Here is a 27,642-nt window from a genome sequence, read left to right on the forward strand (position 1 = left end):
TTAAGAAATGATTTAGTAATTGAGAAGATATGTGTCAAAAAGTATAGAAGGTGCAATTAATGTCCAAAAAAGATCAGAAAAGATGACCAAAAAACAGCACAGAGCCGTTGTGTTTGAGACACTACAGAGAGCCACCAGCCAGAACTCTGAAGTGCTCAAGCCTGCTGAACAGAAGCTCAATGACTTGGAGATGTACCAAGATAGTACATTTTATTGTTTTTGATCTAGAAGTATTTGTGCAGGGGATGTCCAGAGAAGATGGATCTAGAGACAGCACAAGCCGTTGTGTTTGAGACACTACAGAGAGCCACCAGCCAGAACTCTGAAGTGCTCAAGCCTGCTGAACAGAAGCTCAAGGAATGGGAAACGGTACCAGGATTCTATACTATATTGTTTGTAAGTATATTTGTCTTACTAGATCTCAAGTTAAGTAATACATGTTGCTGTTGAACTGACTTTGTATCTCTATATACACAAGGATTGAACATTTTGCATCTTACAGAATTCCACAGTTTCCTAGTGCATGCTCATCAAAGACACAATTTGTAGTATACTTTTTTACTTTGAAGGATTACAAATAAAATTTAAAAAATCCATTGAAGCAGTATCTTATTTCACAGACAATTATACACAGTGAAGTATTTTCTCAGATAGACTCTATAACAACAATTACATTTTTCTTTTACTTGCTTTACACCTGTTTCCCTTCAAGATCAGTAAGTGCGATATTAAATCTCTGATACAGCAATTTAGGAATTGGCTGCTGGAAGAGATGGTCTACACCACTGAAAGGTTTTAAGTTTGTGTACTAGGAAATCCATTAACTAACTAAATTACACTAAGGTTGATTTGATTTTAGATACCATTATGTACTTTATGTACAAGAATAAAGAGTTCTGATTGATTCTTATAGGAAAAGACTGTTAATAATGTCTGGTACTGAAATTGATTAACTATTAATAAATCAGATGTTTATCGAGTTTTGTAGTTATTTATGACCTTTGTGAATATTTGATTATTATTGATGTATATTATTTGATTATTTTTATATTATTAATTTACTTTTTTCAGAATATATTTTCAACTCATTCAGTAGATGTCAATGTGAGATGGTTGGCTGTGCTGTACATAAAGAATGGCATTGACAGATATTGGAGGAAAAATGCACCCAAGTATGTTTAAAAAGTTATATACAATAGTTATAAAATATTTATTGTTAGAAAAGTATAAAATACCAACTTGGTGACTAATTTAATGTAGTATCCTGAAAAATGAAAAAAGAAACAAGCTCAAGCATGTTTAAGTGGGCGTCGTTTCACTCACACTGTTCTGTTACACTCTATTGACTGTAACATTTCACTTTTTGACATTTTCCATCTTATTGTGTAGGTTACGAGTTTACTACATCTGCTGTTTATGGAGTATTCTATTTCTAGGAGTTTGAAAATGCATGATAAATATAGAGAGATTCTTACATAAATAAAAGCGCATTTGAAATTAATACTATAATAAAACATTTAAAAATATGTATTAAGACTAGTTTTTAATGTGATTTGTATAATACTTATAAAAAGAAAAATTTGCACTGCTTATTAATTGATTATGTTATTCTTTTAGTGCTATTTCCGAAGAGGAGAAAGCGACGATCAGGCGGAATATTATAACAAACTTCCGAGAACCTGTTAACCAGATAGCAACTCAGCTTGCAGTTCTCATCTCTAAAATTGCAAGGTAATTATTGATAAGCTGAGCAGAAAGTGTAAGGTTCCGTACAATTTTGAACTAGTCCTACCTCTGGATATGTTATACATTCTTTTTAACATATATAACTAAATTTTATAACTACTGTAAAGTCTATTTAATATCATTTTGTATTGTTTGACGCCATTACTGTATCTTGATGATCATGTAAATAAAGACGTATTTGAATTTGAATATGTGACATAAATTAGTCTTTGTCATGGATATTAACCCATTGCGGATCACTGACGAGCTGGGCTCATCACGCAGCGGCCGGGCCTAACGGCATGATGATGAGCTCAGGTCGCAAAAGCGATCTGCTTTTAAGTTTCCCCCCAAATAGTTCTATTAGTGTCTGATAGATCGGGCGATCGTCTTCACTTGTCAACTAAGAGTGTTTAACAACGGTCTATGTTTAGAGTTTTAAAAAGTTTGATAAATATCCTACAGATCGCAGCTGTATGTCGAAGTTGAAAAATCATTCATACGATTTTACTCTCTGCTTTTTAGCGCTTCTGATAGGGTGTTTTCCTCAGTTGTTATTATAATACTTTTGAGGTTAGTGACACAACTAATCGATGCAGACGTATATGTTGGCGGGTTTAGTCTAGACAATGGCCCGGATTTTGTAATCGCTTCGCCCTGAGCCGCTTTATTTATACTATGATTCAGACATCATTCCTGCCACCCCGAAACCTTGCTCGCGTGTTTTCGTTCCTACATCACGTATACCCCAGTAGGCTCATGTTCCATCTGAACAAATACCTTCACAGCTGAATTTTCTAGTGTACAATAGCGAGCGATACGATGTGGCGCACCATTGCCGTTCATGCGACCGCTGCTGTAAATTAATTCGTGCACGCTGGTGCCCACGCGCCAAAACAATACAATCCGCAATAGGTTAATAACATGTTAATAATGGTATGTACATCAGTCTATAATGTGAAATAAAATAGTTTTAAAAATCTTAACTTCGTTGTTCTATATTTTGTGGCAATAATAAACCATACAATTATTTAAAGTTCAATGATTTTAAAACTTTAACAATGAATTTTCTATTTAAGATTTGTAATGGTTTTGTTTCCTATATTTTGAGTATATAACGGTAGCTCATATTTTGAAATAAAGAACACCACAGGTTAACGTAGACTTTTCTTTTCCAGTTACCATCACTTCTATTTATATCTTCTTTTTCGATTTGAAAAGTTATATTTAAATAGGCAAGTTCCTTTATAGAGTCTGTCTTAAAGGTTTGTTTTTGATGATGAGAGGGCTGTGAAGAAAACAGGATTTTTCCGTACAATAGCAAATGTGTGGGAAAACCCTGCTTCCTTCACAATTCTTCATAGAAGTTTGCTAAACTTTTTTTACTTAACACTACAACACTACATTTTATGTACAGTATGAACAAATTGTACTATGTACGAACAACTTCATGAAATATAGTTTGTGCATAGTAACATTTTTTTAATCAATTTTAGTATTTAGACTCTTTCCATTTTTTGATTTTGTGTTTTACCTGTACAATTAGATAACCAACACTGAGTGGCATTAACTATTTTAAATCTAGTATTAGTTCTTTCTAAAATAAGTAGTAATAACTACACTATCCACACCTCAGTTAACGTGTAGCACATGACACTAATGAGTTGTGCAGGTTGGACTGTCCCCGCGAATGGGCAGAGTTAATACCTACTCTACTGACTGCTGTCAAGAGCGAAGATGCACTGGAACAGCACCGTGCGCTACTGACTCTCTACCATGTCATCAAGGCTCTGAGCTCCAAGAGGCTCTTAGGAGATCGACGGCTCTTCCACGAGCTGACCGCCAACGTTTACAACTTTATCCTCAACCTATGGGACTCACACACATGTTTGGCTATCAATCAGGTAGAGGCAACAATGGTGTAATAGACATGGTCAATTATTACATCTTAAAAACTATTCATACTTATACATCTAACAACAATCATGGATTCAATAAAAAACAGTAAACAAGTAGTTATAGTATAACAACAGTAGTTATGTAACCAAAATAACCACATAACAAGATTAAAACAAAACATCAACTAATACACAAATCATAAATAATAGAATAATGAATACTTAATTCTAATTAAAATCTGGTCACCAATATTACAGACCATGTATTCACCAATGCTGTGTTAAACACTTTTCTTTTAGTAATTTCCTTAGAATAATTTTGAACCTATTAATATACTTTCTATGCAATTTTAAGCAATAAATATTTAAATTTCCACGTAGAAGTGACTTATTTATGTGTTCTGTAATCTTATGGAGAATTGGTTAAGCAGCCTGTATAAGGCAGGTTTTCCACAGCCTTTATTTTTTAGACCAGTTGGTTTCTGGGAATACCTGACTAGCTGAATTATAGATTTTTAATCTTCTAAACCCTAATCTATGATCTGCTGTACTGTACATTACAATTTGTGTGTATTGTACAGTAAAAAAACTATGGCCTCTGGTCCAATGAGAATGGTCCTTGGTCTCGAGTGTTGTCAATGAGATACCAGTGATCTTTTGTGTTTTTAACTGCTAAACTCATCAGTGATTCATGGAAGTTGGTACTGCTGATTTCTTTCTATGTGTCTAATTTTCCAACCTAAAGCTCAGTTCAATCCGATAAAGTAACTATGGTGTCAGTTTTACCTCCTCAAATGTATTTTTAAATGCTTTCAGGCTATTAGCTTTGGCTACTCTTTTTCTAAACATTTCTGTCTGAGACCATTGGTGTATTTCAATATTATATATGAAATGTCTTCTGTCGCAGATAAAGATTACAAAAAAGAATGAGATGTCAAGAATAATTTTATATAATTATGACACAAAATTAAATTAAAAAAAATATTTATAAATTAGAATTGCTATGCCTGTCACAAATCTTATCGTTAAGATTCTGAATTGCTTTTAATTTAGCAAAACTGATATAAAGAGAAACTATGCTAATGAATGAGTTTTAAAGCAAGAATATCTTCAATTGTAAGTGAAATCTTAGTTTCTTCTTCATTTATACAGGCAAACGGAGGCACGTAGATCTAATTTTTATAGTTAGCAATGGTGTGAAGAGATCTATTATGTGTATTTAATGTTTACAGCTACAAAGTGTTGGCCACAGTGACAGTGAGGTGACAAAGTCCTTAGAGAACGCAATGCTGTCTCTCAGGATTCTCACCAAAATGACAGTACAAGGGCTGAAGAAACCGAATGAGTTCCCTGACGCAAACACTTTCCTCAAGATGGTCTTTGAGAGGGCAAAAACAATGCTTATCTGCAGTAAGTGTCTGTGGTGCAATATATGTAATATGTTTCAATCACACTAATTAAATATTTTTCCTAGTCTTTTAATTGTTTGTTAGCAGTTCGTTCTTTATATCATTACAGTCTAGAATATCATATTTATGTTTTTTGAGTCACATTTGAGTTTTAGTTTACTCTGCAGGATATTCCTCTTTTGTGAAATTTTGCTGCATCAAAACAAGTAATTTATACAAAGTGTTAGACTTTGTTCATTAAACTTTGAGTTTTAACTGTGGTAAATTTGTGTTTTCAATTCATTGATGTACACAAAAAACAGCATAGGTGAATTTGTAAAAAAAGTATCTTTGTAGAAAAAGCATTCAGTCATAGTACGTGTTGGAAAAATAAAATTGACATCCCAATGCATAGACTAGCAAAGACTTTTATAGTACATAAACTGTGCAGTATGCATTTAAAAATACATTCCTACTGTCTGCTAAAACTGTGCTGCACATTCAAGATTATACAGCTGGTCGCTGAACATTTCATTTTATTGTATGAATTCTTTGGCAGTGACATTACTGTTGATTTTAATATAGTTTAATATATTTTTATTATACAATTATGGACAAAACTTATTTCATTACTGTGATCATTGGTTAATAAAGGCTCTTTGACTCTTCAGTCTTCTTGTGGACTGTTGTGATTACATTATATTTTAATGGATTTAGAGTGTTTGAACTACACAGTGGATAAAAGCAGCACAACGTACTCTCATTTTAATCCACTTTAAATATTTAGTCCACTAGTCTTTTACAAAAAATTTTAAAAAAAGTGTAATGATAATGTAAATAAAAAAAACATGACAGGAGTTTAGCATGAACAAGAATTGAAGGTGCATGCTAGATCTTGGCATGAATAAATTACTTGCATGATAGTCATGAAGAATATTCCTGCATGGAATTATATATGCATGGTATAAACATGATGCTTACATGAAGTGGCACAGAAGAACGCATAAAATATAGTATGAATATTGACTTGAACACATTCATTTCTTCTAAATTTATTTCAAAATCTTGGTTAGAGAGAGGTTTAAGGTTGTAACCATTGGATATTTTTTAAGGAGATGCTGATCCATTAAAAGCCTTATTCTGCCCGTCCTCATGAGCCACTAGCCTGTGCAAGGATCTTATCACAGAATAAGAGGGAGAGTCGATACAGTATAAGATCCATGGTACTGATGAAAAATGCAACTGTCACAGACAGGTTTTGAACCTGTGCTATCTCTAACGCAGATCCTAAGTCAATGTCACTCTGCCATCGGCAATCCCAATTCTTTCCCATTACTTTACATTCTCTTATCACATCTTGTTTCTCAGTTCAAAATCATTAACTGTCTAGATTTCTAATGTATAATATGTATCATTGATTGAATTAAGGAAATTGTTGAGCTTTTAAAATGTAGTATTTCTAATACAATATGTTTAGTACAAATACAACATCTGAAAATTAAAATTCAATAAAATACTTTTAAAGTTAATTAATGGTTAGTAACTATTTCAATAATAAATCATATAAGATTTGGAAAAGTTTTATTAAAATTTGTGTTCGGTATAGAAAATACTTTATAGGCACCTTCATATTTTATGACTTGAGAATGAAAATTAAATTTTATTGGAATTATTACTGGAATTGAGAATTGATATTTAAAAACCAGAACTGGAAAAAAGAATTCTTATCAACCCATTAGTTTAGAGGAAGCTTATTTAGTTGGTACTCGTACAGAGTTGAATCCATCTGCTTGGCAAGTTGTGTATTTTGGAAATTTACATTTTATTATTTATTCTCGCGCTGTTTATAGGTCAATGTGGTGTTGAGTCAACGTTGACTACTAGATTCTAGATTCAGGAGGGAATACGAGGGTTGTTCAATAAAGACTGAGACTGTGTCTATAAAAACATTTATTATTTAATTCTAATCTACATCAAATTTTTCACCTTCAAAGTATTCCCCATTAAATGAAATGCACTTGTCCCAGCGCCTTTGCCATGCCTGGAAAACGTTAGAGAAGCCATCCTTTGACATGTTCTTCAGGATCACCTCCAAAGCCTTTACTGCATCCTGTTCCGAATCAAAACGACATCCCTTTAATTCCTTTTTTGCAGTAGGAAACAAAAAAAGTCACAGGGCGCAAGGTCAGGACTATAAGGTGGGTGGGGCACAACCTTAATGTTTCGTTTGGCCAAATATTCTGTCACAACGTGTGCAATGTGAGGCCTCGCATTGTCGTGATGAAATTTCCAGTTTCCTCGAAGTTCTGGACGCTTTCGAGAAATGTGATCATTCATTAATGTAGCCAAAACTTGTTTGTAATAGTCTCCATTGATTGTCTGTCCACGTGGAACTGAATGAGTGTACACCATTCCTTTATAGTCAAAAAAAAAGTAATGACCATTGCTTTGTTTGCAGATTTGGTTGCCCTAGCTTTCTTCGGGCGACCTTCATTTTTTTCTACCCACTCAGTGCTTTGGATTTTCATTGCAAGGTCATACTGATAAACCCAGGACTCATCAGCAGTGATTACACTCTTCCACCAATCCCTATCTTCTTCAACGAACCGCTTCCACTCAAGGCAAACATCGACACGGTTTTGTTTTTGTTCAGGTGTGAGTAAACGAGGAATCCAACGAGCACACACTCTAGACATGTTAAGATTGTCTTTTAAAATTGTGTGAGCACTACCTACCGATATGTCAAGGAGTTCAGCAATCTGTCTGACGGTCAGACGTCGGTCGGTTTTGATCATTGCCGCTGCTGCTGTATTGATGATTTCCTCAGTGAGAGCAGTAACTGGGGCACCATCTCCTCCCTGCAACTCTGGGTCCTCTCTTCCCTCCTTAAAATCTTTGAACCAGCGAAAACAGGAAGCACGAGACATTGCGTCATCCCCAAAAGCTTGCTTTATGTCTTCATAAGTGTTAGTCGCAGTTTTGTTGAGTCTAACACAAAACTTAATCGCATATCGTTGTTCACGCAAACTGGACATGATAAAACGTTGGAGGCGGCACTTACCAAGCTGATGTTCAAATGAGAACTGATGGCTTTGTGATAGAGATAAAGCAATTCAATTCAATGTCTGTTGGTAAACAATAGGGTCCAAAGGTATTGGAAAAACCTGGCATCATGTCTTATCAGAGCAGTATGGGGAAATCCCGGGCCCAGTCTCAGTCTTTATTGAACAACCCTCGTATATTGAAAACATGAGAATCCAGAATTTAGAGGTTTTATTGTGCAATAAATATACAATATATTGCATTTTTTCTTGAATTATTTATATAATGGCTTTTTTATGACAGAAGAAATGCAAATGTTTGCAGTCTATATAGCCTTTGTAAATATAATATTTGGTTGTATAGCAATGAAAAGTATTTTTACTCTATATTTTCAGGGCGATCTACAAAAGAGCCAGTGACAACGCAGGTAGAGCGTTGCATAATCAAGCTGACCAAGGTGTTACTGTCGCTGTTGGAGAACCACCCGCTCTCGTTTGTGGACAGTCTGCCAGAAACACTGACGTTCACGGTGCATTACGCTTTCACACCGGAGGGTGAACCTCTGCTATTTGAGAGGTTTCTGATCCAGTGCCTCAACCTGCTCAAAGGCATCCTACTCTGTCCAGAGTATAAGCCTGCCAAAATTATTGAAGGTAAAAACTTCACAACATAACACAGATTCCATTTAACAGATAGTTGATGTTAATAAAGGTCTGTGGATTTTCTTTTTTGTTATTGTACGATAAAAAGCCAAACATTTATAAAATTAAATATTGAAATTATTAAATTATATAAAATATATTAGAATATGTTAGTCACTCAAGGACTGAATTATTAATAAACAATTTGTACTTCAATAGCCTTTCAGTTTTCTGATAAATATTAGTGATGGGTTGGTCTTAGTTGTCAGTGTACAAAGCTGAGAAGGCAAACATTTTTCACACATAATCTTGGGTGCAAGCATATTACAAATGTATTAATAAAAAATATCAAAACATGGAAACAAACAAGAACAGAAAAACATTATACCAGCGAGGATTGTCTTTATGCAACGAAAAGACAGGTAAAAAATATTTTTAGCAGAAATTTGTATGACATTAATAATTAATATAATTACAAAAAGGAGAATTGGAAATATCACATTTTATCGCAAAATCGACTAGATGGTTTTTCCAAGTATGGTTCTATGTTATGTCTCATGATCCTTTTAACAGTTTTTAAGATTTGCGTCATTGAATTTTCTGAGCCTCCATAGTTGAATTTCAACCTATTTAAGAATTCATTGTCTTCAAATAAACGTAAAAAATTACTTTCTTATAAATATCAATTAGAGTTTGGTTTACCACCGAAATGAAATGCCATGGTGGAAGAAATACAAGTTGGTGATGGTCGGTTATCTTTAAATTTTCAGAGACAAAAGAGCCAGACACTCTAAGAGCCCATCAGATCAAGATAACTTTCTTTGAGACAACGATTCTGAATGCAATGTGTCGTAAGCTAATCACTCAGTACTTCTTGTTGACACCTCAAGACTTGCAACAGTGGGACACTGATCCGGAAGGCTTTGGTGAGTTTACGATCATCAGACATTATACTGAATATTTATAATTATGTTTTATCCACAGTAGTGTTGTTTTGACCGAACTCTATATTGTTTATCCAATTTTCTTATCTAATGTTTTGGTCATTTCAGTGACAGATGAAGGTGGTGAATGCTGGAAATATAGTTTGAGGGTAAGCAAACAGTTTTACTACGTATTAATTTTATCAAAAGAAAACAATTTGAGTAAATTCTTATATTTATACATTATACAAGGTATGTTCAAAAAGTAACGAGAATTATCTTTTTTATATTTATTTGTTTATATAAAAAACAAAAACTGGGTTTGTTTTGTAGGGTCTTTTTTTGGGGGTTTGTCACTTTCAAAATAGTCCCAAGTAGATACTATGCACTTGTGCCAGCGTTTCTTTCAATTCTTGAAATACTATTCAAACTCAATCTTTGATATAGCCTTTTTTTAATATCATCTATGCTTGTAAAATGACAGCATACAAGAATTTAAAACAAATTTGAATAGTCTCATAAAGCCATAACTGGAGAATATAGAGGCTGGAGCATCGTTACTGTACTGTTTTTGGCAAAAAATTCAAGAACAAGCAATGAAGTCTGAGCAGGTGCATTTTCGAGGTACAAAAGCTATGAATTGGTGGTTTTCCACAAATCCTGGTGTTTGTACAGGTTATTTCAAGCAAATGGCGTTGAGCTTGAGGTAGTACTCCTTATTGATCGTTTGACCTTATGGCAAGATAAACCACCAACCACCACCACTATGCCACTATGCTATGTGGTTTGATGCCACTATGCCATTATAATCATAATACAGTGAGCATAGCCTTCATGTTCGACTGCACTTGTCAAGTCTTTTTCAGTCTTGGTGATCCAGAATGCCTCTATCATATGCTTGGCGATATGATTGAGCCTTAATTTCTTCGATGTCATATCCAATATCCATGAACTCAGTTATGTCACTTATTATAACATGTTTCAGTAATTCTAAATCTTCATTGATTTTATTTAGTGACTCCTGAGCAACTTCCATTTGCCGCTGATTTTGTTAAAAATTCAACACAATCGAAAACATTTCATGGCTTGAGCCAGTTGGTATGCCAACATCATCAGCGACTACTCTAATTGTAATACAGCGATTGTTCGTACCCATTTCTTCCACATTTTCATGTTTTCATCGGTTGTTGATGTTACTGGGGCATCCAGAGCATTGGTCATCTTTAATGTCTTCATCTTTGAAACGTTTATACCACTCATAAACCCTTATTTTATTCATAGTAGACTCATCATAGGCCTTGATAACATTTCCCATGATTTTTTACACTTTATTTAATTTCTTACACAACATATTATACAAATTATTTTAATTACATAAAACACGTTTAATCTTAACATATGCCACTGAAAAAGTAAACAATGAATACAGCTGGAAATTGTATTATACTGTACTTCAGAAGCATGAGTACCAACATCATAAAATATCTTGACAATCAGACTCTCCAAATCCACAAAATTTAAAAAATTCCCCTTACTTTTTAAACACATCTCATAGATGGGCCCCCCTGTAAAAACCCCTATTCCAATTTAACTTTCAAAATTTAGTAACAAATTTTTAAAATATTTGTGCCGGGTGATTTGGATGAGGAATAATCCAGATATTAGGGAATAAATTTAGAACAACTACAAAACAAGTAGGGCAGTTAATAATAAAGTATGATGGCTCTGTATATCATGTTCATGGTTTTACAATGCTTAGTAGGCTGGAAGCAACAACTAGCGGTGCACAATTGCTGTTAATTTTATAGATTCAAGCTCTTTATTGGTCATTAAATAACATTATCAGTTACAATAGGCTTCGTTATGAAAAAATATTTGACATAAAACTAATTTATGTAGATGTCTAATGAGTTATAAAGTTATATAATAGTTGTACATTAATCAGAAGTATTTTGTAACAAACATGTTGCACTTCGTGTACTCAAGAATAGAGTAAAAAAGCTTTTGTCCTAACCCAAGGTGAAATCCTTAGTTTAAACTTATTAATTGGTGGTAGTTTGTTGAATATTCTACTTTGTTGGGAATTGTAACTGTTATAGATCCGAGTTAGTCTTACTTGAGGTGCTACAAGATTATATTGAAACCTCGTGTTATAGTCACGTAATAACTTTTGAGAAATAAAGGTATTGGTATTTTTTCTAACATACATTAAATTCTGATGTATATAAATACGAGCAAGAGTCGTAATTTTAAAATTATATAAAAAGATTGTCTGTAGGACTCTTGATTAGAAATATCAGCCATTAACCTGATTGCCTTTTTATGTCACCCAAAAACTTTTTTGGAGGCACTAGAGTTGCCCCATAGATGGGTACCATAACAAAGGTGTATATGGAACAGTCCAAAGTAGGTACTTAATTAAAAATACTTCAAAATTAACACAGTGCCTAAGCTTACATAGGAAAAAAATACTCTACAAAGTTTTTTACAGACACTTTCCCCATGTGGCCTCCAGCTAAGTTTACTGTGAAGTACAATCAGCAAGAGCTTAACAGGTTTAATATAGTTATCGTCTAAGTCTGAATTATTATTGCATGTAAAAATTATGTTTTGAGTTTTTATTTTAATTTATAATAAGTTTGTTGGCCGAATACCAATCTTTAGCTTGTTGAAGAGCATTAGTTAATTGTACATTAAGTTGCCACATATTTACATTAGAACAAACAAGATTTGTATCATCTGCATAAAGTACAGACATGAATGGAAACATTAAGATGAAAATCATTAATAAAGACTATAAAAACAAAAAAAAGGGCGAATTACAGAGCCTTGGGGAACACCTGCTACCATTTTCTGATATTGTGATGAAAAATTGTTTACAGTAACCATTGATTATTGATTATAGCCTTAGCATTAGAGTGATTTGGTATAAATCTAATTGGTTTTCGTACAGTAAATTGCTTTCCATCAAATACTTCTTATTGCTTATATACATACATATATATTGTTTATATACTTATATATTACAAGCTTATACAATAGCTTAAACATATAGGTATTCATTATTTTGCTAAGGGTTGGTACAATAGTAATAGATCTGTAGTTTTCGGGCATTTCTTTTTGGCCTTTTTGAAAAAATAGATGTGACTTTTCAATATTTTTAGACAATGTGAATTCACATACTGCTAAGATTTGGTTTATAAGGCAGATTAGGGGTACTAAATCAACTACATTCGTGAAGACAAAATTGAAAAGGCAATAATTATCTTCACTCCTTGATACACTTAATTCTAGTCAATTACAGCTGTTATACAAAATAATTACATTCATATACCACTAATAGTAGTCGCTTATTTAAAATTTTTAGCCAACTCAATTTAAGTTGTTTTTTCAGCACATGAAATGTTATCATCTTCACTCTGGTTATCTGTTTGAAATGATAACTCTTGTAAATATATAAATCATTTTAAAATAAACTAGAATTTTTAGTTCTCCGTTTTGTGCTTGGCAATAGTACAAATGCAATTTTAATTTATATTTGTGAAAAAATTGATTTTGATATAATATTCTAAAATTTAATGATGTATTGGTAGTTTTAAAATAAAATATACTTTGTAGTGTTCTGTTCTGCTATCAATAAATACATGCTGAAATCAATGTTATGCTACAATTGGCAATCATAACAAACTAGGTATTATTTGAAACATACCTCCACTAAGGCCTCATCATTTGGGAGAAACCAAGTGCAAAAAACTTGCAAAGACATATGATTGTTTAACAATATGCATTAAAATACTGTCAAGGATGCAACTAAGAGATTTGTAAAACTTTTGTTTTGAGTTTTTCGTTCTTACTGTGGTTTGCTGTGTAACTTAGAATGGCCATGTGAAAGGTTTAACTAGAAGCAGAGACACTGGTTGACAGATTTCACTAGAACACTGGTCAGCACTGAATGAAGAGAAGCCTTCCTATATGCTAGCAAAGCTATTCAGTGCCTTACCTAGAGACATGGATACAGACAAATATCAAGAACATCCTGAAAAGATGGCTCCTTCAAGAGCCTCTCAATGGGTGAATTTTTAAACTGAAATAATTGGAACAACAACAACCTATAACTTAACTCTTCTGGAAACATGTGATTTTGTTTATGACACATTTGCTGTTCTCAATGAGTATGTAAAATAAATAATATTGACTACTTCATACAATTATTAAACTGTATCGAAAGTTTAAATCATATTGTAGACATTTTATGGTTTCTGCCTCTTATCAGTTTTTCTTGTTTTGTGTAATACATTTAATGCCAGACCTAATTTTACATCCAACTCCTATTATCTTATGTTACTAATTCTTAAAAGCATTGTAAAAATTTGTAAGTAAGTGAGATGTTAGGCCTATGTTCTTGTTCCTGTTCCTGGCACAAGTCAGATACTTATATAGTAAACAATAAGTGAAATTAATTCCTCTCTCGCAATTTCTTTTATCAATCCATATTAACAGAAGTAATAAAGCATGCTCCTTGTTGTAGCCCTGCACAGAGACACTATTCCTAGCATTGTTCCATGAGTTCCGAGAAACACTGACACCACTGCTGCTGCAGTTAATCACGCAGATACATGGACCCGTGGACCCCCACGATCTGCCCGCCATCCTGGCTAAGGACGCGGTGTATAATGCTGTTGGCATCGCCGCCTTCGACCTGTACGATGAGGTTGATGATTTAATATACAAATTAGTCATTACTAGTACAATATTAGCATTAGTTTATGAATACAACATGTTATTAACCCACTAGTCCAAAACTTCCTGAATTTAAATCACTAATCTTACAATTTCTCCATGACTTTTTTTCAATGCAACATAGTATTAAAGTTAATATTAACAGAAGTTGGATTTCATAGACTAAACAATAGTTGTATCGAATGAAAAATATTCTTCGTGAAGACTGTACATTTACGTACGAAGAAAAGACTATATATGAGTATAAATCACAAGATTTCAAGATATTAAGAAATTTAAAAAAAAAAAACAAACAATAATGTTATCAAATTAACAAAACAATTATTCATGACTCTAAAAATGTAAAGTAAATTTTATGATTAAGTATACAAGGTTTATCTAAAAAGTATGTGACCTCCCTTTGCTGGTCGATTATCAAGTGTCTGACTGTCGGTTATGGGGATGGAGGGAGATACTTCTGAGAGCGCTGCCAGGCATTCCCTGCACTCCGATCAGTCTGGGAGATACAGCACTCTGTTTCGTATGTGCTAACATCGCATTTCACAATGACTGAAGTCTTGAGCAAAGAGTTTGCAGAAACATGGCCATTCTGCTTCAGAAATCAAAAATCAAATCATTCTTTAATCACATATACATGAGTACAGCGTTGAGTCAAGATAACAAGTTTTAAATAAGGTTTTAAATCAATGTAAATAATAAGTTTAGTAGTGTCCTATTGGCTCCTCCAGTCCAGGAACTCCTTGACTGTATACGGACCGGCCAAGGAGCCATGTTGTTAATGCAGTCTTCAAGTTCTTAGGTAATTGCTGCAGAGATCCGAAACAGTCCAACGCGTAATAATCAACCAGCAAAGGAAGGTCGAATACCTTTCGGTCATACTTTGTATTTGTAAATATAAGTTAAAACAGAATTTAAAAATTTAAGATTAGCAATAGAAGTAATAAATGACGTATTTCATAATTCAGGTAAAGATAACTACTGCATTCAAGCGCAGCATCAATAAAAATATTTAGGTCTAATCCGTGTCTGTACTACTCATGAGTTTTTACTAGCCAATTATTATATAAACCTACTACAACAATCTATGAAAGCTTCTGTTAGGTACAAGTCAGGCAGATCAGTTTCTTAAATGACAAAAGAATAAATTTTGGAGTTCCCCGTCTTGAATACGTTAGTCTTGGGTATGTCTATTTTTTTTGTTAATTTTCATATAGAGAAGGCACATGTAAATTATGCTGGATGGATGGTTGTCAATTCCAGAATTTTGTTTGGAACCTCCAATCCAAATCTTTAAAAAAGTAATTCTCAAATTTTAGAATCATATTAGCCTTTGTGTAGCTTACATTTGATTTGAAGAAAATCAACACCAATTTCCGTCATTTTAGACCTTTGGGTGACCATCCGATAATACTAAATATAAACTTCAAATATCATGCTATTTTATAAAAGATTTGCAGATGTTCCGGGAAATTGATATATATTTTAAGAACTCATGTTCTTTACGTGCTACTTTCATTGGATATATTATAAAATATACTTCATGAATATATGCCTTTTGAAAAAACTATAGGCACGTATTTCTATCACAAACATACAACAATTGTAAATTTAAAAGTAAAAAAATTTCAAACCATCTCTACATATGATAACAAAATAGTTTTATTATTGAATCTAGATCTGGTGGTTTTCTGACTATAACTATTGAAGATATTGATATTTGAAACCTGATGTGATATTTTTCTGAAAATTTTTTAAAAAAGGTCTTAATTAGACTAAACATTTTGCAACGTTTGAACTTTATACCTGTATTCTGTTATTCCGTTTAAAGATAAAAAAATTTTTTCTAAAAAAAATCACAGACAGACATGCAGGAAGTGAAGCAAGATAAGACTATACTTTATATGACATTTCTTACTTATTTTGACCTGATTATTAAAATTGTGAAGTTTGAGAGTCATTTTTGGATACCCTATATACAACTATACAAATTAAAATGTAAAAATAAAACTATTGACCCTGTGTTTCTTTTCCCTCAAATAGCTGATATCTGTGCATAAACAGCAAATGCAAAAACAACTCCAAGCCAAATATTTACAAGACCACAATATTTCTTTGCTGTGATTAAGTAATGGTTTAATCTGGATTGTTCCAATTTTAAATCTTCAAAAAAATTATATTCTCAAATTTTGAATAGTAGTGGCTTTTTTTAGCCTATGTTAGATTTGGATAACATTATCACCAAACAAATTTCTGATGATAATTTAATTTCAGTTCAAATCCTAATAATGACACAGATTTTACCTCTATTGCTTGTACTATGTTAACCCTTAAAGCGCCGTAAGCGCATATGCGCGCGCGAGGATCGACTTTGCTCTGAACGCCGTAAGCGCGTAGACGCGCAATATACTTGTTTTTACTATTTTGCACTGTTAGTTCAGAGTTTGTCCGCTAGACTGTGAGGGGTGTATGTTACAGTAGTGTAGCGGGGCTGTGCCACATCACGTGACAATCTTTGTGTTTAACGATCGATACTGAACCGGTTTTTGTTGAACAGCTGGCAGTTTGGTAGTATTGCTCAACGCCGCAAGCGCATTTATGCGTACGTCACTGCCTCGCCGCGCGCCGGGCAGCTCTTGTGTTCTTCTTCATAACCTGTTGAAGCAGTGCGAATAGTTGATCGGTAAACTACTTTGTAGTTTTATGTGTTATATGATCATCTTTTTATGAAAGTTATATATTTATAAACTTTTGAAATAAAAGGTTTCTTGAATGGCGATAAAAGTCTTTTTTCCTCGTAGAAATATTTTTACTCCTTATATTTATAATTATGTATTTTTAGCTCTTGTTCCGAAATTCTACATTTATGTTTATTTTTTTTTATTTAGGCTTGTTTTTTACTCCAATAAGTGTTACAATATTTTATTTACTTCTATAAACATCTGAAAACCATTTTGTAATTATTATAAAAATAACACCCGTTAGAGGACTAAGAATTTGGAAAATATTTGGTTTTCAAATTTGTGGCATGTAAATTTAATTTTTTATTATAACTTTGTATTAAATATGTAATATACTTATTTTCTAGTTCTATTCTAGTACATATAAGCACGCAATGTCATCATTGATATACATAATAATAAAAGGAAACAGTAAGCAGTAGGTAAAAATTTATAAAGGAGCTGGAACGCTACATAGTAAATCATGTGTATTTTGGGCAATAAATATGATAAAAGATATTTTTTGCAGTTTCTGTTTTATTTTGTTACCTAAAAAAAAGAAATTAAAATTAGCGTTGAGAAAATCTAATTTTAATTTTTTATAATAAATGAGCGCTAATCCAGAGTTTAGCTGAAACTGTTTGGCGCTTTAAGGGTTATGTTGCATTGAATATAGGATCTGTCCATTACTAAAAAAAAATACATAAAATTTTGTTTAATGTGTGCTGAGGACTTGAGTGCAATTTCCCAGGGAATGGTTCATATTTCAGCTCCAGTGCTGTAATGTTACCGCAAGGGCGTAAAAATAAATTTAGATTTTATTACTGTATTTTGTAATGTTAAAATTCATGTATAATCAAGTGTTACCTTATTGATTGTAGGTAAACTTTGACGAGTGGTTCACCACAACGTTGCAAGCAGAGCTGCAGATTAGAGCTGGCAACTATAGAGTTGTCAGAAGAAGGGTATGCTACAGTTTTATAAGCACCTCAATAAATTATAGTATAGATACAAATTTAAAACCTGTAGGAGAAATTTATAGTTTGCAGTTATAATGGCAGTTGGTTCTAATCCCTTCATAGTATTACTGTGAATATTCTCTTAATGTTTTTAACGTTGGTGACGTTGGTTAATATAAAAAATCAAAGATCCTAGACTAATCATTGGATTCTAGGTTCAACATGTGATTCATTATATCCTATTCTACTTTTTCATAACTATATTTTATTAAGAATTTAAGTATTGGTAGCTATTTTTAACCCATTGCAGATCACTGACGAGCTGGGCTCGTCACGCAGTGGCCGGGCCTAACAGCACGATGACGAGCTCAGGTCGCAAAAGCGGTCTGCTTTGAAGTTTCCCTCCAAATAGCTCTATTAATGTCTGATAGATCGGGCAATCGTCTTCACTTGTCAACTAAGAGTGTTTAACAACGGTCTACGTTTAAAGTTTTCAAAAGTTTTGTAAATATCCTACAGATCGAAGTTGAAAAATCATTCATATGAGTTTACACTCTGCTTTTTAGCTCTTCTGATTGGGTGTTTTCCTCAGTTGTTATTATAATACTGTTGAGGTTAGTGACACAGAACTAAATGACGCAGACGTACGTGTTGGCGGGTTTAGTCTAGAAAATGGCCCGGATGTTGTAATCGCTTCGCCCGAGCCGCTTTATTTAGACTATGATTCACATCTCATCCCTGCCACCCCGGAACCTTGCTCGTGTGTTATCGTTCCTACATCACCGATACCCCAGCAGGCCCATGTCCCATCTGAACGAATACCTTCACAGGTAAATTTTCTAGTATACAACAGCGAGCGATATGATGTAGCGCACCATTGCTGTTGGTGCGGCCGCTGACCGTAAATTAATTTGTGCCCGCGCGCCTAAACAATACGATCCGCAATGGGTTAAGCTATATGTGAGAATCAAACAGATAGTAGTTTTACAGTTACTTAGTATTCCTTACAGACGAACAATTTTTTACATAGAAGATTTGTTTTAATTAGATTAAGTATTGCCCAAATTATTTTAGAGAATGAGATACTCCCTTCCTCATGTAAAAAGTTCTCTCTATTTAAGCGACAATAATATTATTTCCATCAAATCCCTATTTTTCCACTATCAACTTCTATTAAACAGTTGAATATAATTCTTAGATTGCAGTGTGTTTCTTTTGTTTGAAACATTAAGAGAGATGTATTAATAACGAGTTATTGCATAAGGCTGTTAGTTTCAATAAATATTTTCTGTTCATAGACAGAAATATCATTATTCTGATTTGTTAATTTAATCTTGTGTAATCTGCAAGTGTGTTGGAGAGAAGCAATTTAATATTTGTGGTATGTTATTTATGTCTAGCAAGGAAAATAACTAACTGGTTGTAAAATGGAGCATTAAGGTACCCCCATATATTGATACCAAGAAGAAAGAAGTTACAGTCATATAATTTTTCATGAAGTCTATTTAAGTATTTTGAGTTTTTTAATACAAAAAAAATTGAATTTTGAATTTTGATCATGTATTGTATTATTTTGCATTTTAGTAAAGCAAATCAATATATTTACACCTTGACTCATTCTCCTAATCAAGGCATATACTAACTAGAGTAGATACCACTTTTGTAATTAAATTGTTTACAACATATTGAATGAATTAACAAATCCTATATTAAAGAGGTGGAGTTAGGGATATCAAGCCATCTCTGCCACTCAACTTAGAAAACCTATTAGGTTGGTCTCTATTTTTGGTAGTGTAATTTAATTATGATCGTATTGTGTTATTTTGAAAAATGTTGAACTGATTGATTGTTTATAACTCAAGAACTTTAGAATTGTAATGTTCACTGCCTCCATTTTTCAATGTATCATATTCAATTTTGATGCAGTTTTCTCTCCTTAAATAAATTAGTTGGCACTATGACAGGTGTGACAGTATAATCATTAACTGAACTTTAAACAGTTAAATACATAATCAAAACGGAATAATGTTTGTTCTTTAAGTAGACATAACTGATCCTAATTCACTATCAAATCTATGAAAAATATGATTAGTAGCAGGATATTAGGTAAGCAAGTTAGTTCTCCTGCTTATTTTTTATAATAAGTTGTGACAGTAAAATTGTGGTTACTTAAATATTAATTTTCACATCTATCAAGCCAATTATTTGTCTAACATGCTTGCTCTTGCTTTGTAAAAATGTCTTCAACAAATTATTTACTTTAATTATCATAATATTTGTTTTTACACTGAGAAATTGTAGATAATTGATTCATATCTGAATTATTTTATAAATGGAGCAGAATCATTATTGCAATGCTGCCACAGGTGGCATGGCTGCTAGGACAGTGGACGGGCGTGAAGCTGTCATGTGAGCTGCGGCCGACGCTGTACGCTGCTATGCTACCGTTGTTGCAGCCTCAGGAGGACATTGCGGTCCGTCTGACTGCTTGCAGCACTATCAAGAATGCAGTGGACGACTTCGAGTTTAACACAGAGCAGTTCCTGGAGTACCTGGACCCACTGTTTGGGTTGCTCTTCTCACTGCTCAAAGAAGTCCACGAGTGTGATACAAAGGTGAGCAGGTTGTGGTGTAAACATCAAAATAATGAATTATTTTATAAAATAATAATAATAATAATAATCAAAATAAAATATGTTGCACGTAAAAAACTTTATACAAAAACACAGCGAAGGCTGACCAATTTCTTAGCCTCCCACAGCAAGTGGTACACAAAATTCAGTATTTAGTTTTAAGTTGTGCAATATGTATTTTTAGGGTTATTAAATATATCTCTGGAAATGTTATAGGAAGATTCTTGGGAATTCTTTAAGTATACAATATTTTATGTTACTAGTTAAATTTGTGTCTGCTATGAAATTTGATATCATATTGAAAATTAAGTTTGAGGGTGGGAGCCTCCATATGTAATTGCTTATTTAGGAATTTGAGGGTGAGAATTTCCATATGTAACTGCTGAGTTAGCAATTTGAGGGTGGCAACCTCCATATGTAACTGCTTAGTTAGCAATTTGAGGGTGGGAACCTCCATTTGTAACTGCTTAGCTAGTAATTTGAGGGTGAGAATCTCCATATGTAACTGCTTAGTTAGTAATTTGAGGGTGAGAATCTCCATATGTAATTGCTTAGTTAGTAATTTGAGGGTGAGAATCTCCATATGTAACTTCTTAGTTAGTAATTTGAGGGTGAGAATCTCCATGTGTAATTGCTTAGTTAGCAATTTGAGGATGGGAACCTTCATATGTAACAGCTTAGTTAGCAATTTGAGGGTGGAAACCTCCATATGTAACTGCTTAGTTAGCAATTTGAGGGTGGAACCTCCATACGTAACTGCTTAGTTAGCAATTTGAGGGTGGAACCTCCATACGTAACTGCTTAGTTAGCAATTTAAATTACAGTATTTGACAGTTCTGCACTGCTGTGGCATTGCAAATCCAATTAGGTTATATAATTATGAAAACCATTAATTAATTAAGTAAAGTAAAGATATCTTATTTTACTAGGCAAAAACCAAAACACCTCAATTTAAAAAGGAGCATGAACGATTGGACTAGGGAGAGTCAAAACTTCAAATAAGTACATTCACAGACATAAATTATATAACAAATATGTCTTGCTTTAACATGTAAAATAAATTGCAGAAATTTGTCATTTGGGAGTGCACAATTTAGTACACTTAAGAACTCGATAATTAAAAAAAACTCAAACATTTTTAAAATTTCTTTAAGGGTAAAAGAACCTTGATTGCACTTTGGATGTTACACAGGGTTCATTTAGGATATTGTGCTTGTCTTAATCTGTATCAAAGAACATGCATTTAATGTTATTCATGCCAGAGGACTTTTCTTTTAAAAATGGGTTATATTCCTTAAACTACTGGTTGAAGTCAAATTGTGTGCCTAAAATATTAATAAGAAGTGATAAACCTAACCTTGATTTATATCTGTTGGAACTTACCATCTGTTCTCAACGTAACTAGCAACACTAATCTATATGTAAATATCTTTATGTTGTGGTCTCGATTTAATGACACAATGGTCATTACTACATTTTGGCTTATTTTGGACATATTATTATCTATATCAGAGAGCAAGTCAAATTCTTATTTGTACCAGATGAATTTTGTTTTAAGTGAGCGCATTCTAGGGTAAATTCAGTGGTACGTTTTGGAAAGGGCCATTTGATGTTAAGTCTACCATTATTAAAATCAGGAAATGCTTTATTTCGATACAACAAAAAGTAAGATGTTTAGAAAGAAATGTACTCATACGTAAAGTTTAATTCATAAAGTTAATTCCAGTACTCGTACCGAAAGTTTAGTCCATAAAGGTAATTTTATTTCTATGTTACAATAAAGAATTATCTAAGTTTTTCCATGAAAACTTGTTTAGTCTCAGGGGCCATGGTCCCTCCTCTGGATTCACCACTAGTTGACGTTAGGCCAGTGATAATCTGGATTTTGAGTGCTCATTGAAGTAAAAATAAGTACAGTTGATAATTATGAATGTCAAGGAGACAAAGAGATCAAAGAACTGGCATGTGAAAGAGTTCAGTTGGTTTTTCCTTAATCCAAATAAATTATTGGAAACTCAAAAAGAATCATTTGCAATCAAATTTTCCTAAAGTCTCCATAGTTATTAAAGTTGTACTCATATCTTATTTGAATGAAGATGATTAACTGTGTATATTTGATTAAATCACTAATAAGTAGAGAAATAAGTTTTTACTTCTACTCCACTGTCTCAACCAGTATAGTTGTTACTATCAAAAGTTTTAATCATTCACTTATTCAATCAGCGTATTGATTACCATCTATGTAACAAAGCCTGTGTTGTCTCACAGATGCACGTGCTGGGTGTTTTGTCGTTTGTAGTTGAGAGAGTGGGTGTGGCAATTCGGCCCCACGCCAACGCTCTGGTACAGTACCTGCCGTTACTGTGGCAGGAGTCTGTCGACCACAATATGCTCAGATGTGCAATTGTCTCCACACTCGTACACTTGGTCAAGGTAATATTCCAGAGTAGTTTAATCATTTTGGTAATCCATTGTACTTCATAGATAATATATCCCTTTGTTTGGTGTGTATTTCAAAATGTGTTTTGTACTCATTTTTATCACGGTTTGGTATGGTAGATTAATTAAAAATCTGATAAATGTTTTGTTTCACATTTTCAGGTTGTTAAAAATATTTAAAAAATGTTGGCAGTGATTTTTAAATATAAACGTATGAAAGAAATACAAAGACAATCAGTATCGGTACAGTACAGTATAAATTATAAATGCATTTTGAAGCTTTTATTCACATGAAAGACTTTAGATACAAATAATTATTATTACTTAAAAAAAAAACAATAAAAATTTAGGAACAAAAAAAGAAACTGCAATCTAATGTAAACAATATAACCCTACTGTAAACTTGTATTAACTATACAATGTGTATCTTCACACTAACATTAATACTTGCCAGTTCAGAAAAGGGAATATTCTCATATCAATCAATCAATAATTCTTTATTCATTGGTTGTACAATACGGTACATCGAATAGTGTCATACATTACTTATATATATAAAAGTACTAAACATACTCAAGTTCCTCTATTGAATACAAAACTAAATCAATCAAATAGTTTTTTAGTTTTCTTTTAAATTTGTTAATATTATTTTCCATCTTTATGCTTTGAGGAATATTTTTCAGAAATCTTTTCCCGATATACACAGTTTTTTTCGTGTACATTTCAAGTCTGTGATGATCACTGATGATTTCATTCTTATGGCGTGTGTTATATTTGTCCACATTATTTTCTAAGTTAATTTGTTGGCCATGATTGAATTTAAAATATAGGATGGTTTCATATATATAAAGTCCAAAAACTGTTATTATTTTTAATTCTTTAAACCAATTTCTAACAGATTCTGAGAATTTAAGCTTAAGTATACTTCTAATGGCTTGTTTTTGCACCTTTAAAATGTCAGTTAGGTTTTTCTTAGTTGTGGCACCAAATATGGCTATGCCATAAGCAATGTGTGAATGTATATGAGCGTAATAAATCTGTTTTAGCACTTCAGTAGTACATAAACAAGACATACACTTGCTAACTGCTCTTGTACGTCTGTGTTACAACCGTACCCATCACTTCCTACTTCTTCCATGAACCCTCCTGCTTGTCTCGCATTAAAAAAAATTATATAGTTATCATCAAAGGGGAAATATACATAGGTGTACAACAAGAAATAAGGGTAAGCGTAGCCTCTTAAAAGATTTAACAATGAAAAGTCATATTTATATTGAGTTAAAATTTTTAAATAAGTTACTTGAAAAGGCATAGACAGATAATTGAAACGAGTTGAAAAATGTAATGAGCAACTGGCTGAAGACAAATGCTGTTTATTCTGTAGATCAAAATATGCCCTGTGAGCTTTTAAATAATTTGATCAACAAATTTTAAAATAAGTTTACCATTCGATTTTTATAATGCGATTTGAAATTAGGTTAGTAGTTTGTTATTTATTGAATATTGTTATTTTTATTATTTATAATCTTCATTATTAATTGTTATTATTGTACATAATATTATAATAAATATGTATATAGTCATGTGAATTTTATGAATAAACTAACATAGTTGAAGGTTTAGATTTTAGTTTTTAATCATGATGATGTCAGTTGCATATTTGTATAAAATTGTATACATGCATTGTTTGTTTATAGACTTAATACAGTAAATGATCTTGTATCTTACTTCCTTCCCTATCGTAACCATTCTCCTCTCTTCTCTATCTCGTGTTTCCCATGGTACTATGAAGTACTTATTCATACTTGTATTGAATTTCATCCCGAAATGTAAATCTTCTGAATCCTCTAGCTGTTGGTGTCCTTAATCTTGTATAGGCACTCCCTCCCAAATTTGTAAATGCTGTTGTTTACATCTTATCTAAACCAAACTTACTTATCATCCTTATTTTTTCTAGCACCACAATGAATAGTCAAGATTAATAGTTCATCTCCCATCTCAATCTGATATTCTGGTTCAACTAAACTTACATTACCTCTTACTCCCAGATAGCTCCACTGTCTTCATACTTCTCACATTATCTTTAGCTGAACCTCAGCACAGAGTTTTGGTCTGTGGAAGTGGTGGAAAGAAAGCTGATTTAAAAAATGAAAAATTGCCATATTTCTATTGTAGTATTTATTGTATTTGAAGTATTATACTTGTCACTCCAGATGGTCTGAACATAAGATTTTTCTCAATATCTGCTGATTTTAATCGTCTTAATGCGTACTGACTGGTGCAAATTTGTCCAGTTTCTTTTTCCTCCATTGGTTGCACAAATTTCTTCCCTGCACTTTTTAAATTCTATTGACATGTTCACCAGAAAGATCTCTCCACAGGCTCTGGGTACCCTGTCGGAGAGTGCGATGATGTCCGAGTTCCTGCTGTTGGTTATCCAGTTGTCCACAGACACGCAGCAGCCGAGTCATGTGTATCTGCTGGAGGATGGGCTGGAACTGTGGCTAACCCTCCTGGAGAACAGCACAGCCATGTCCCAGCCGTTGCTGCTTCTCTACAACAACATGAATCCACTTCTTGGTGAGTTTATCTTTCAGCCTGGTTTCAATATTTGATTTTGCCACTTGTTTAAAGCGTAACATGGATGGCTAAAATAAAAGAGTTTGTTTGGCCTATATATACACATATCACATGAATTAATAATGCATGGTGTAAACAAGCATCCACACCCTAAATTTTATTATTTTCAGTTAAGAAATATGTATTTCATCATTTTATATTTGTTAAACATAATGTAGGTTTCTATACTGTTATTGTTTTAAACATATTGTTCTTTTTTCAGAAGGATCAACTGAAAACTTGAGGACATGTTTTTACATTATTCAAGCGTACATTTTGCTAGCTCCTGACCTCTTCTTGCAGGTAATATATCTATTTAAAAACTTTATATATCCAATTTTTTTTTAATGTTTAATAAAAATATGAGTGTAACTTTTCATTTTTAGTGAATCCAAATACTTTTGTAAAAATCCCAAACTTAAGTTTTTTCTAGTCAAACTTTAATATTGGTGACCATATGGGTGACTGGCACACAAATCTTACACAATGGGCCTTAATAAAGATAAAACCCAGACTCTAGAAGTTTGTTTAAAACCGTCTAGACAACAGAACGTTGACTATGTTAAATTCTTAGGAGTCATTCTTCAGAGTACAGTACAACCCCGATAAGTCGGCCCCCGTTAACCCGGAAGTCCGGCTAACCCGTACCGATTTTTCAATTAAATAATAAAAAAATCAGACAAACATTTCAATAATAAAAACGTAACATTTATGAGTGGTATAGTATACGTGAATCTATGTGAATATCTGATGGAGATATTCCATACGGGCCCTGGCCTGGCGATGCGCAGTGGTCTACTTGTCATTTGGAGGAGTGGGGGTAACGCTTCCTCAGTCTGTATCGCGGAGCTGTGTAGTGCGGATCTCGCGCTTGCTTGTTCAACACTCTTCTTGCCTCTGTGATACTTGCACTGTTTTGCCGCCGGTACTGCTTATAGGATTTCCGTGTGATATTTCTGAAATGGCGGGTGTAAACTTCTTGAAAAAAGTTGGAAGTGGTAAAGTGTATCATAGCCAAGCTCGAGAAATCGTAGCAAACGTTTATGAATACATGAAAAATGAGAAAGAAAGTGGCGCCGCAATAAACATAAACAATGTTCTCGTCCGTGTAAAAGCTGCAACTGGCGTGCCATTGACAACTATTAAAAAAATAGTTTCTGAGAGGAAAAAAATAATTCAAGACAATGCAGAATTCAGCACTCCGAAAAAGAATCGAAATCGTACAAAACCTAAAACCGATCTAGACAATTTCGGTTATTAGTGTTATTAGGAGGACTATAAATGAATTTCACCGAATTCATGGCGAAAGACCAACAATAAAATCTCTGCTATCTGTTCTGAAGAGTTCAATTAATTTTAAAGGTAGTTCTTTCTCTCTTCGATGCATTTTAAAGAAAATGAATTTTAGATGGAAGAAGGCTACTAATGACAGAAAAGTATTGGTAGAAAAAATTAACATCCGAGAGAAAAGAGTAATTTTTTTGAAAAAAATTACTCAGTACAGATCTGAGAACAGACCCATTATTTATATGGATGAAACTTATATTCATACGACTCATGCAACCCCTAAAGCCTGGACTGACGACAGCAATGAGGGATGTAAAGTACCAGTTAGCAAAGGAAAAAGATTAATTAAAAATAAAAGATAATTATAGTACACGCTGGAAACGAGAAAGGGTTTATAAAAAACGCGTTGCTAACTTTTGAATCAGGCAAAAAAACCGGCGATTACCATAACGATATGAACTTTGCAAATTACGAGAAATGGTTGAAAAGTAAATTAATTCCCAATCTCCCTGAACATTCTGTTATTGTGATTGACAATGCCCCATACCACAATGTCGAAATTAACCGAGCGCCAACATCTAATTCCAGAAAAGGTGACATGATTAAATGGCTATCAGACAGAAATATAAAT

The 27,642-nt window shown here is 33.1% G+C and overlaps 1 protein-coding gene across 2 annotated transcripts in view; it reads left to right on the forward strand.

The window, feature by feature from the left end:
* Positions 1-26,095, forward strand: part of LOC124365898 (importin-11-like) — a 39,261-nt gene extending 13,166 nt beyond the window's left edge. For both annotated transcript variants that reach the window (XM_046822014.1, XM_046822015.1), the window contains exons 2-15: positions 243-396; positions 1,072-1,172; positions 1,618-1,731; positions 3,398-3,629; positions 4,856-5,033; positions 8,449-8,706; positions 9,465-9,620; positions 9,747-9,787; positions 14,146-14,328; positions 17,956-18,039; positions 20,400-20,648; positions 22,935-23,099; positions 25,487-25,685; positions 25,948-26,095. In XM_046822014.1, coding sequence (XP_046677970.1) covers positions 259-396; positions 1,072-1,172; positions 1,618-1,731; positions 3,398-3,629; positions 4,856-5,033; positions 8,449-8,706; positions 9,465-9,620; positions 9,747-9,787; positions 14,146-14,328; positions 17,956-18,039; positions 20,400-20,648; positions 22,935-23,099; positions 25,487-25,685; positions 25,948-26,072 — 2,223 coding nt within the window. In that variant the 5' untranslated portion in view covers positions 243-258 and the 3' untranslated portion in view covers positions 26,073-26,095. The remainder of the gene's footprint in view (positions 1-242; positions 397-1,071; positions 1,173-1,617; positions 1,732-3,397; positions 3,630-4,855; positions 5,034-8,448; positions 8,707-9,464; positions 9,621-9,746; positions 9,788-14,145; positions 14,329-17,955; positions 18,040-20,399; positions 20,649-22,934; positions 23,100-25,486; positions 25,686-25,947) is intronic.
* Positions 26,096-27,642: the final 1,547 nt, after the last annotated feature.

The sequence above is a fragment of the Homalodisca vitripennis genome, chromosome 7 (assembly GCF_021130785.1).
Source record: "Homalodisca vitripennis isolate AUS2020 chromosome 7, UT_GWSS_2.1, whole genome shotgun sequence".
NCBI lineage: Eukaryota > Metazoa > Arthropoda > Insecta > Hemiptera > Cicadellidae > Homalodisca > Homalodisca vitripennis.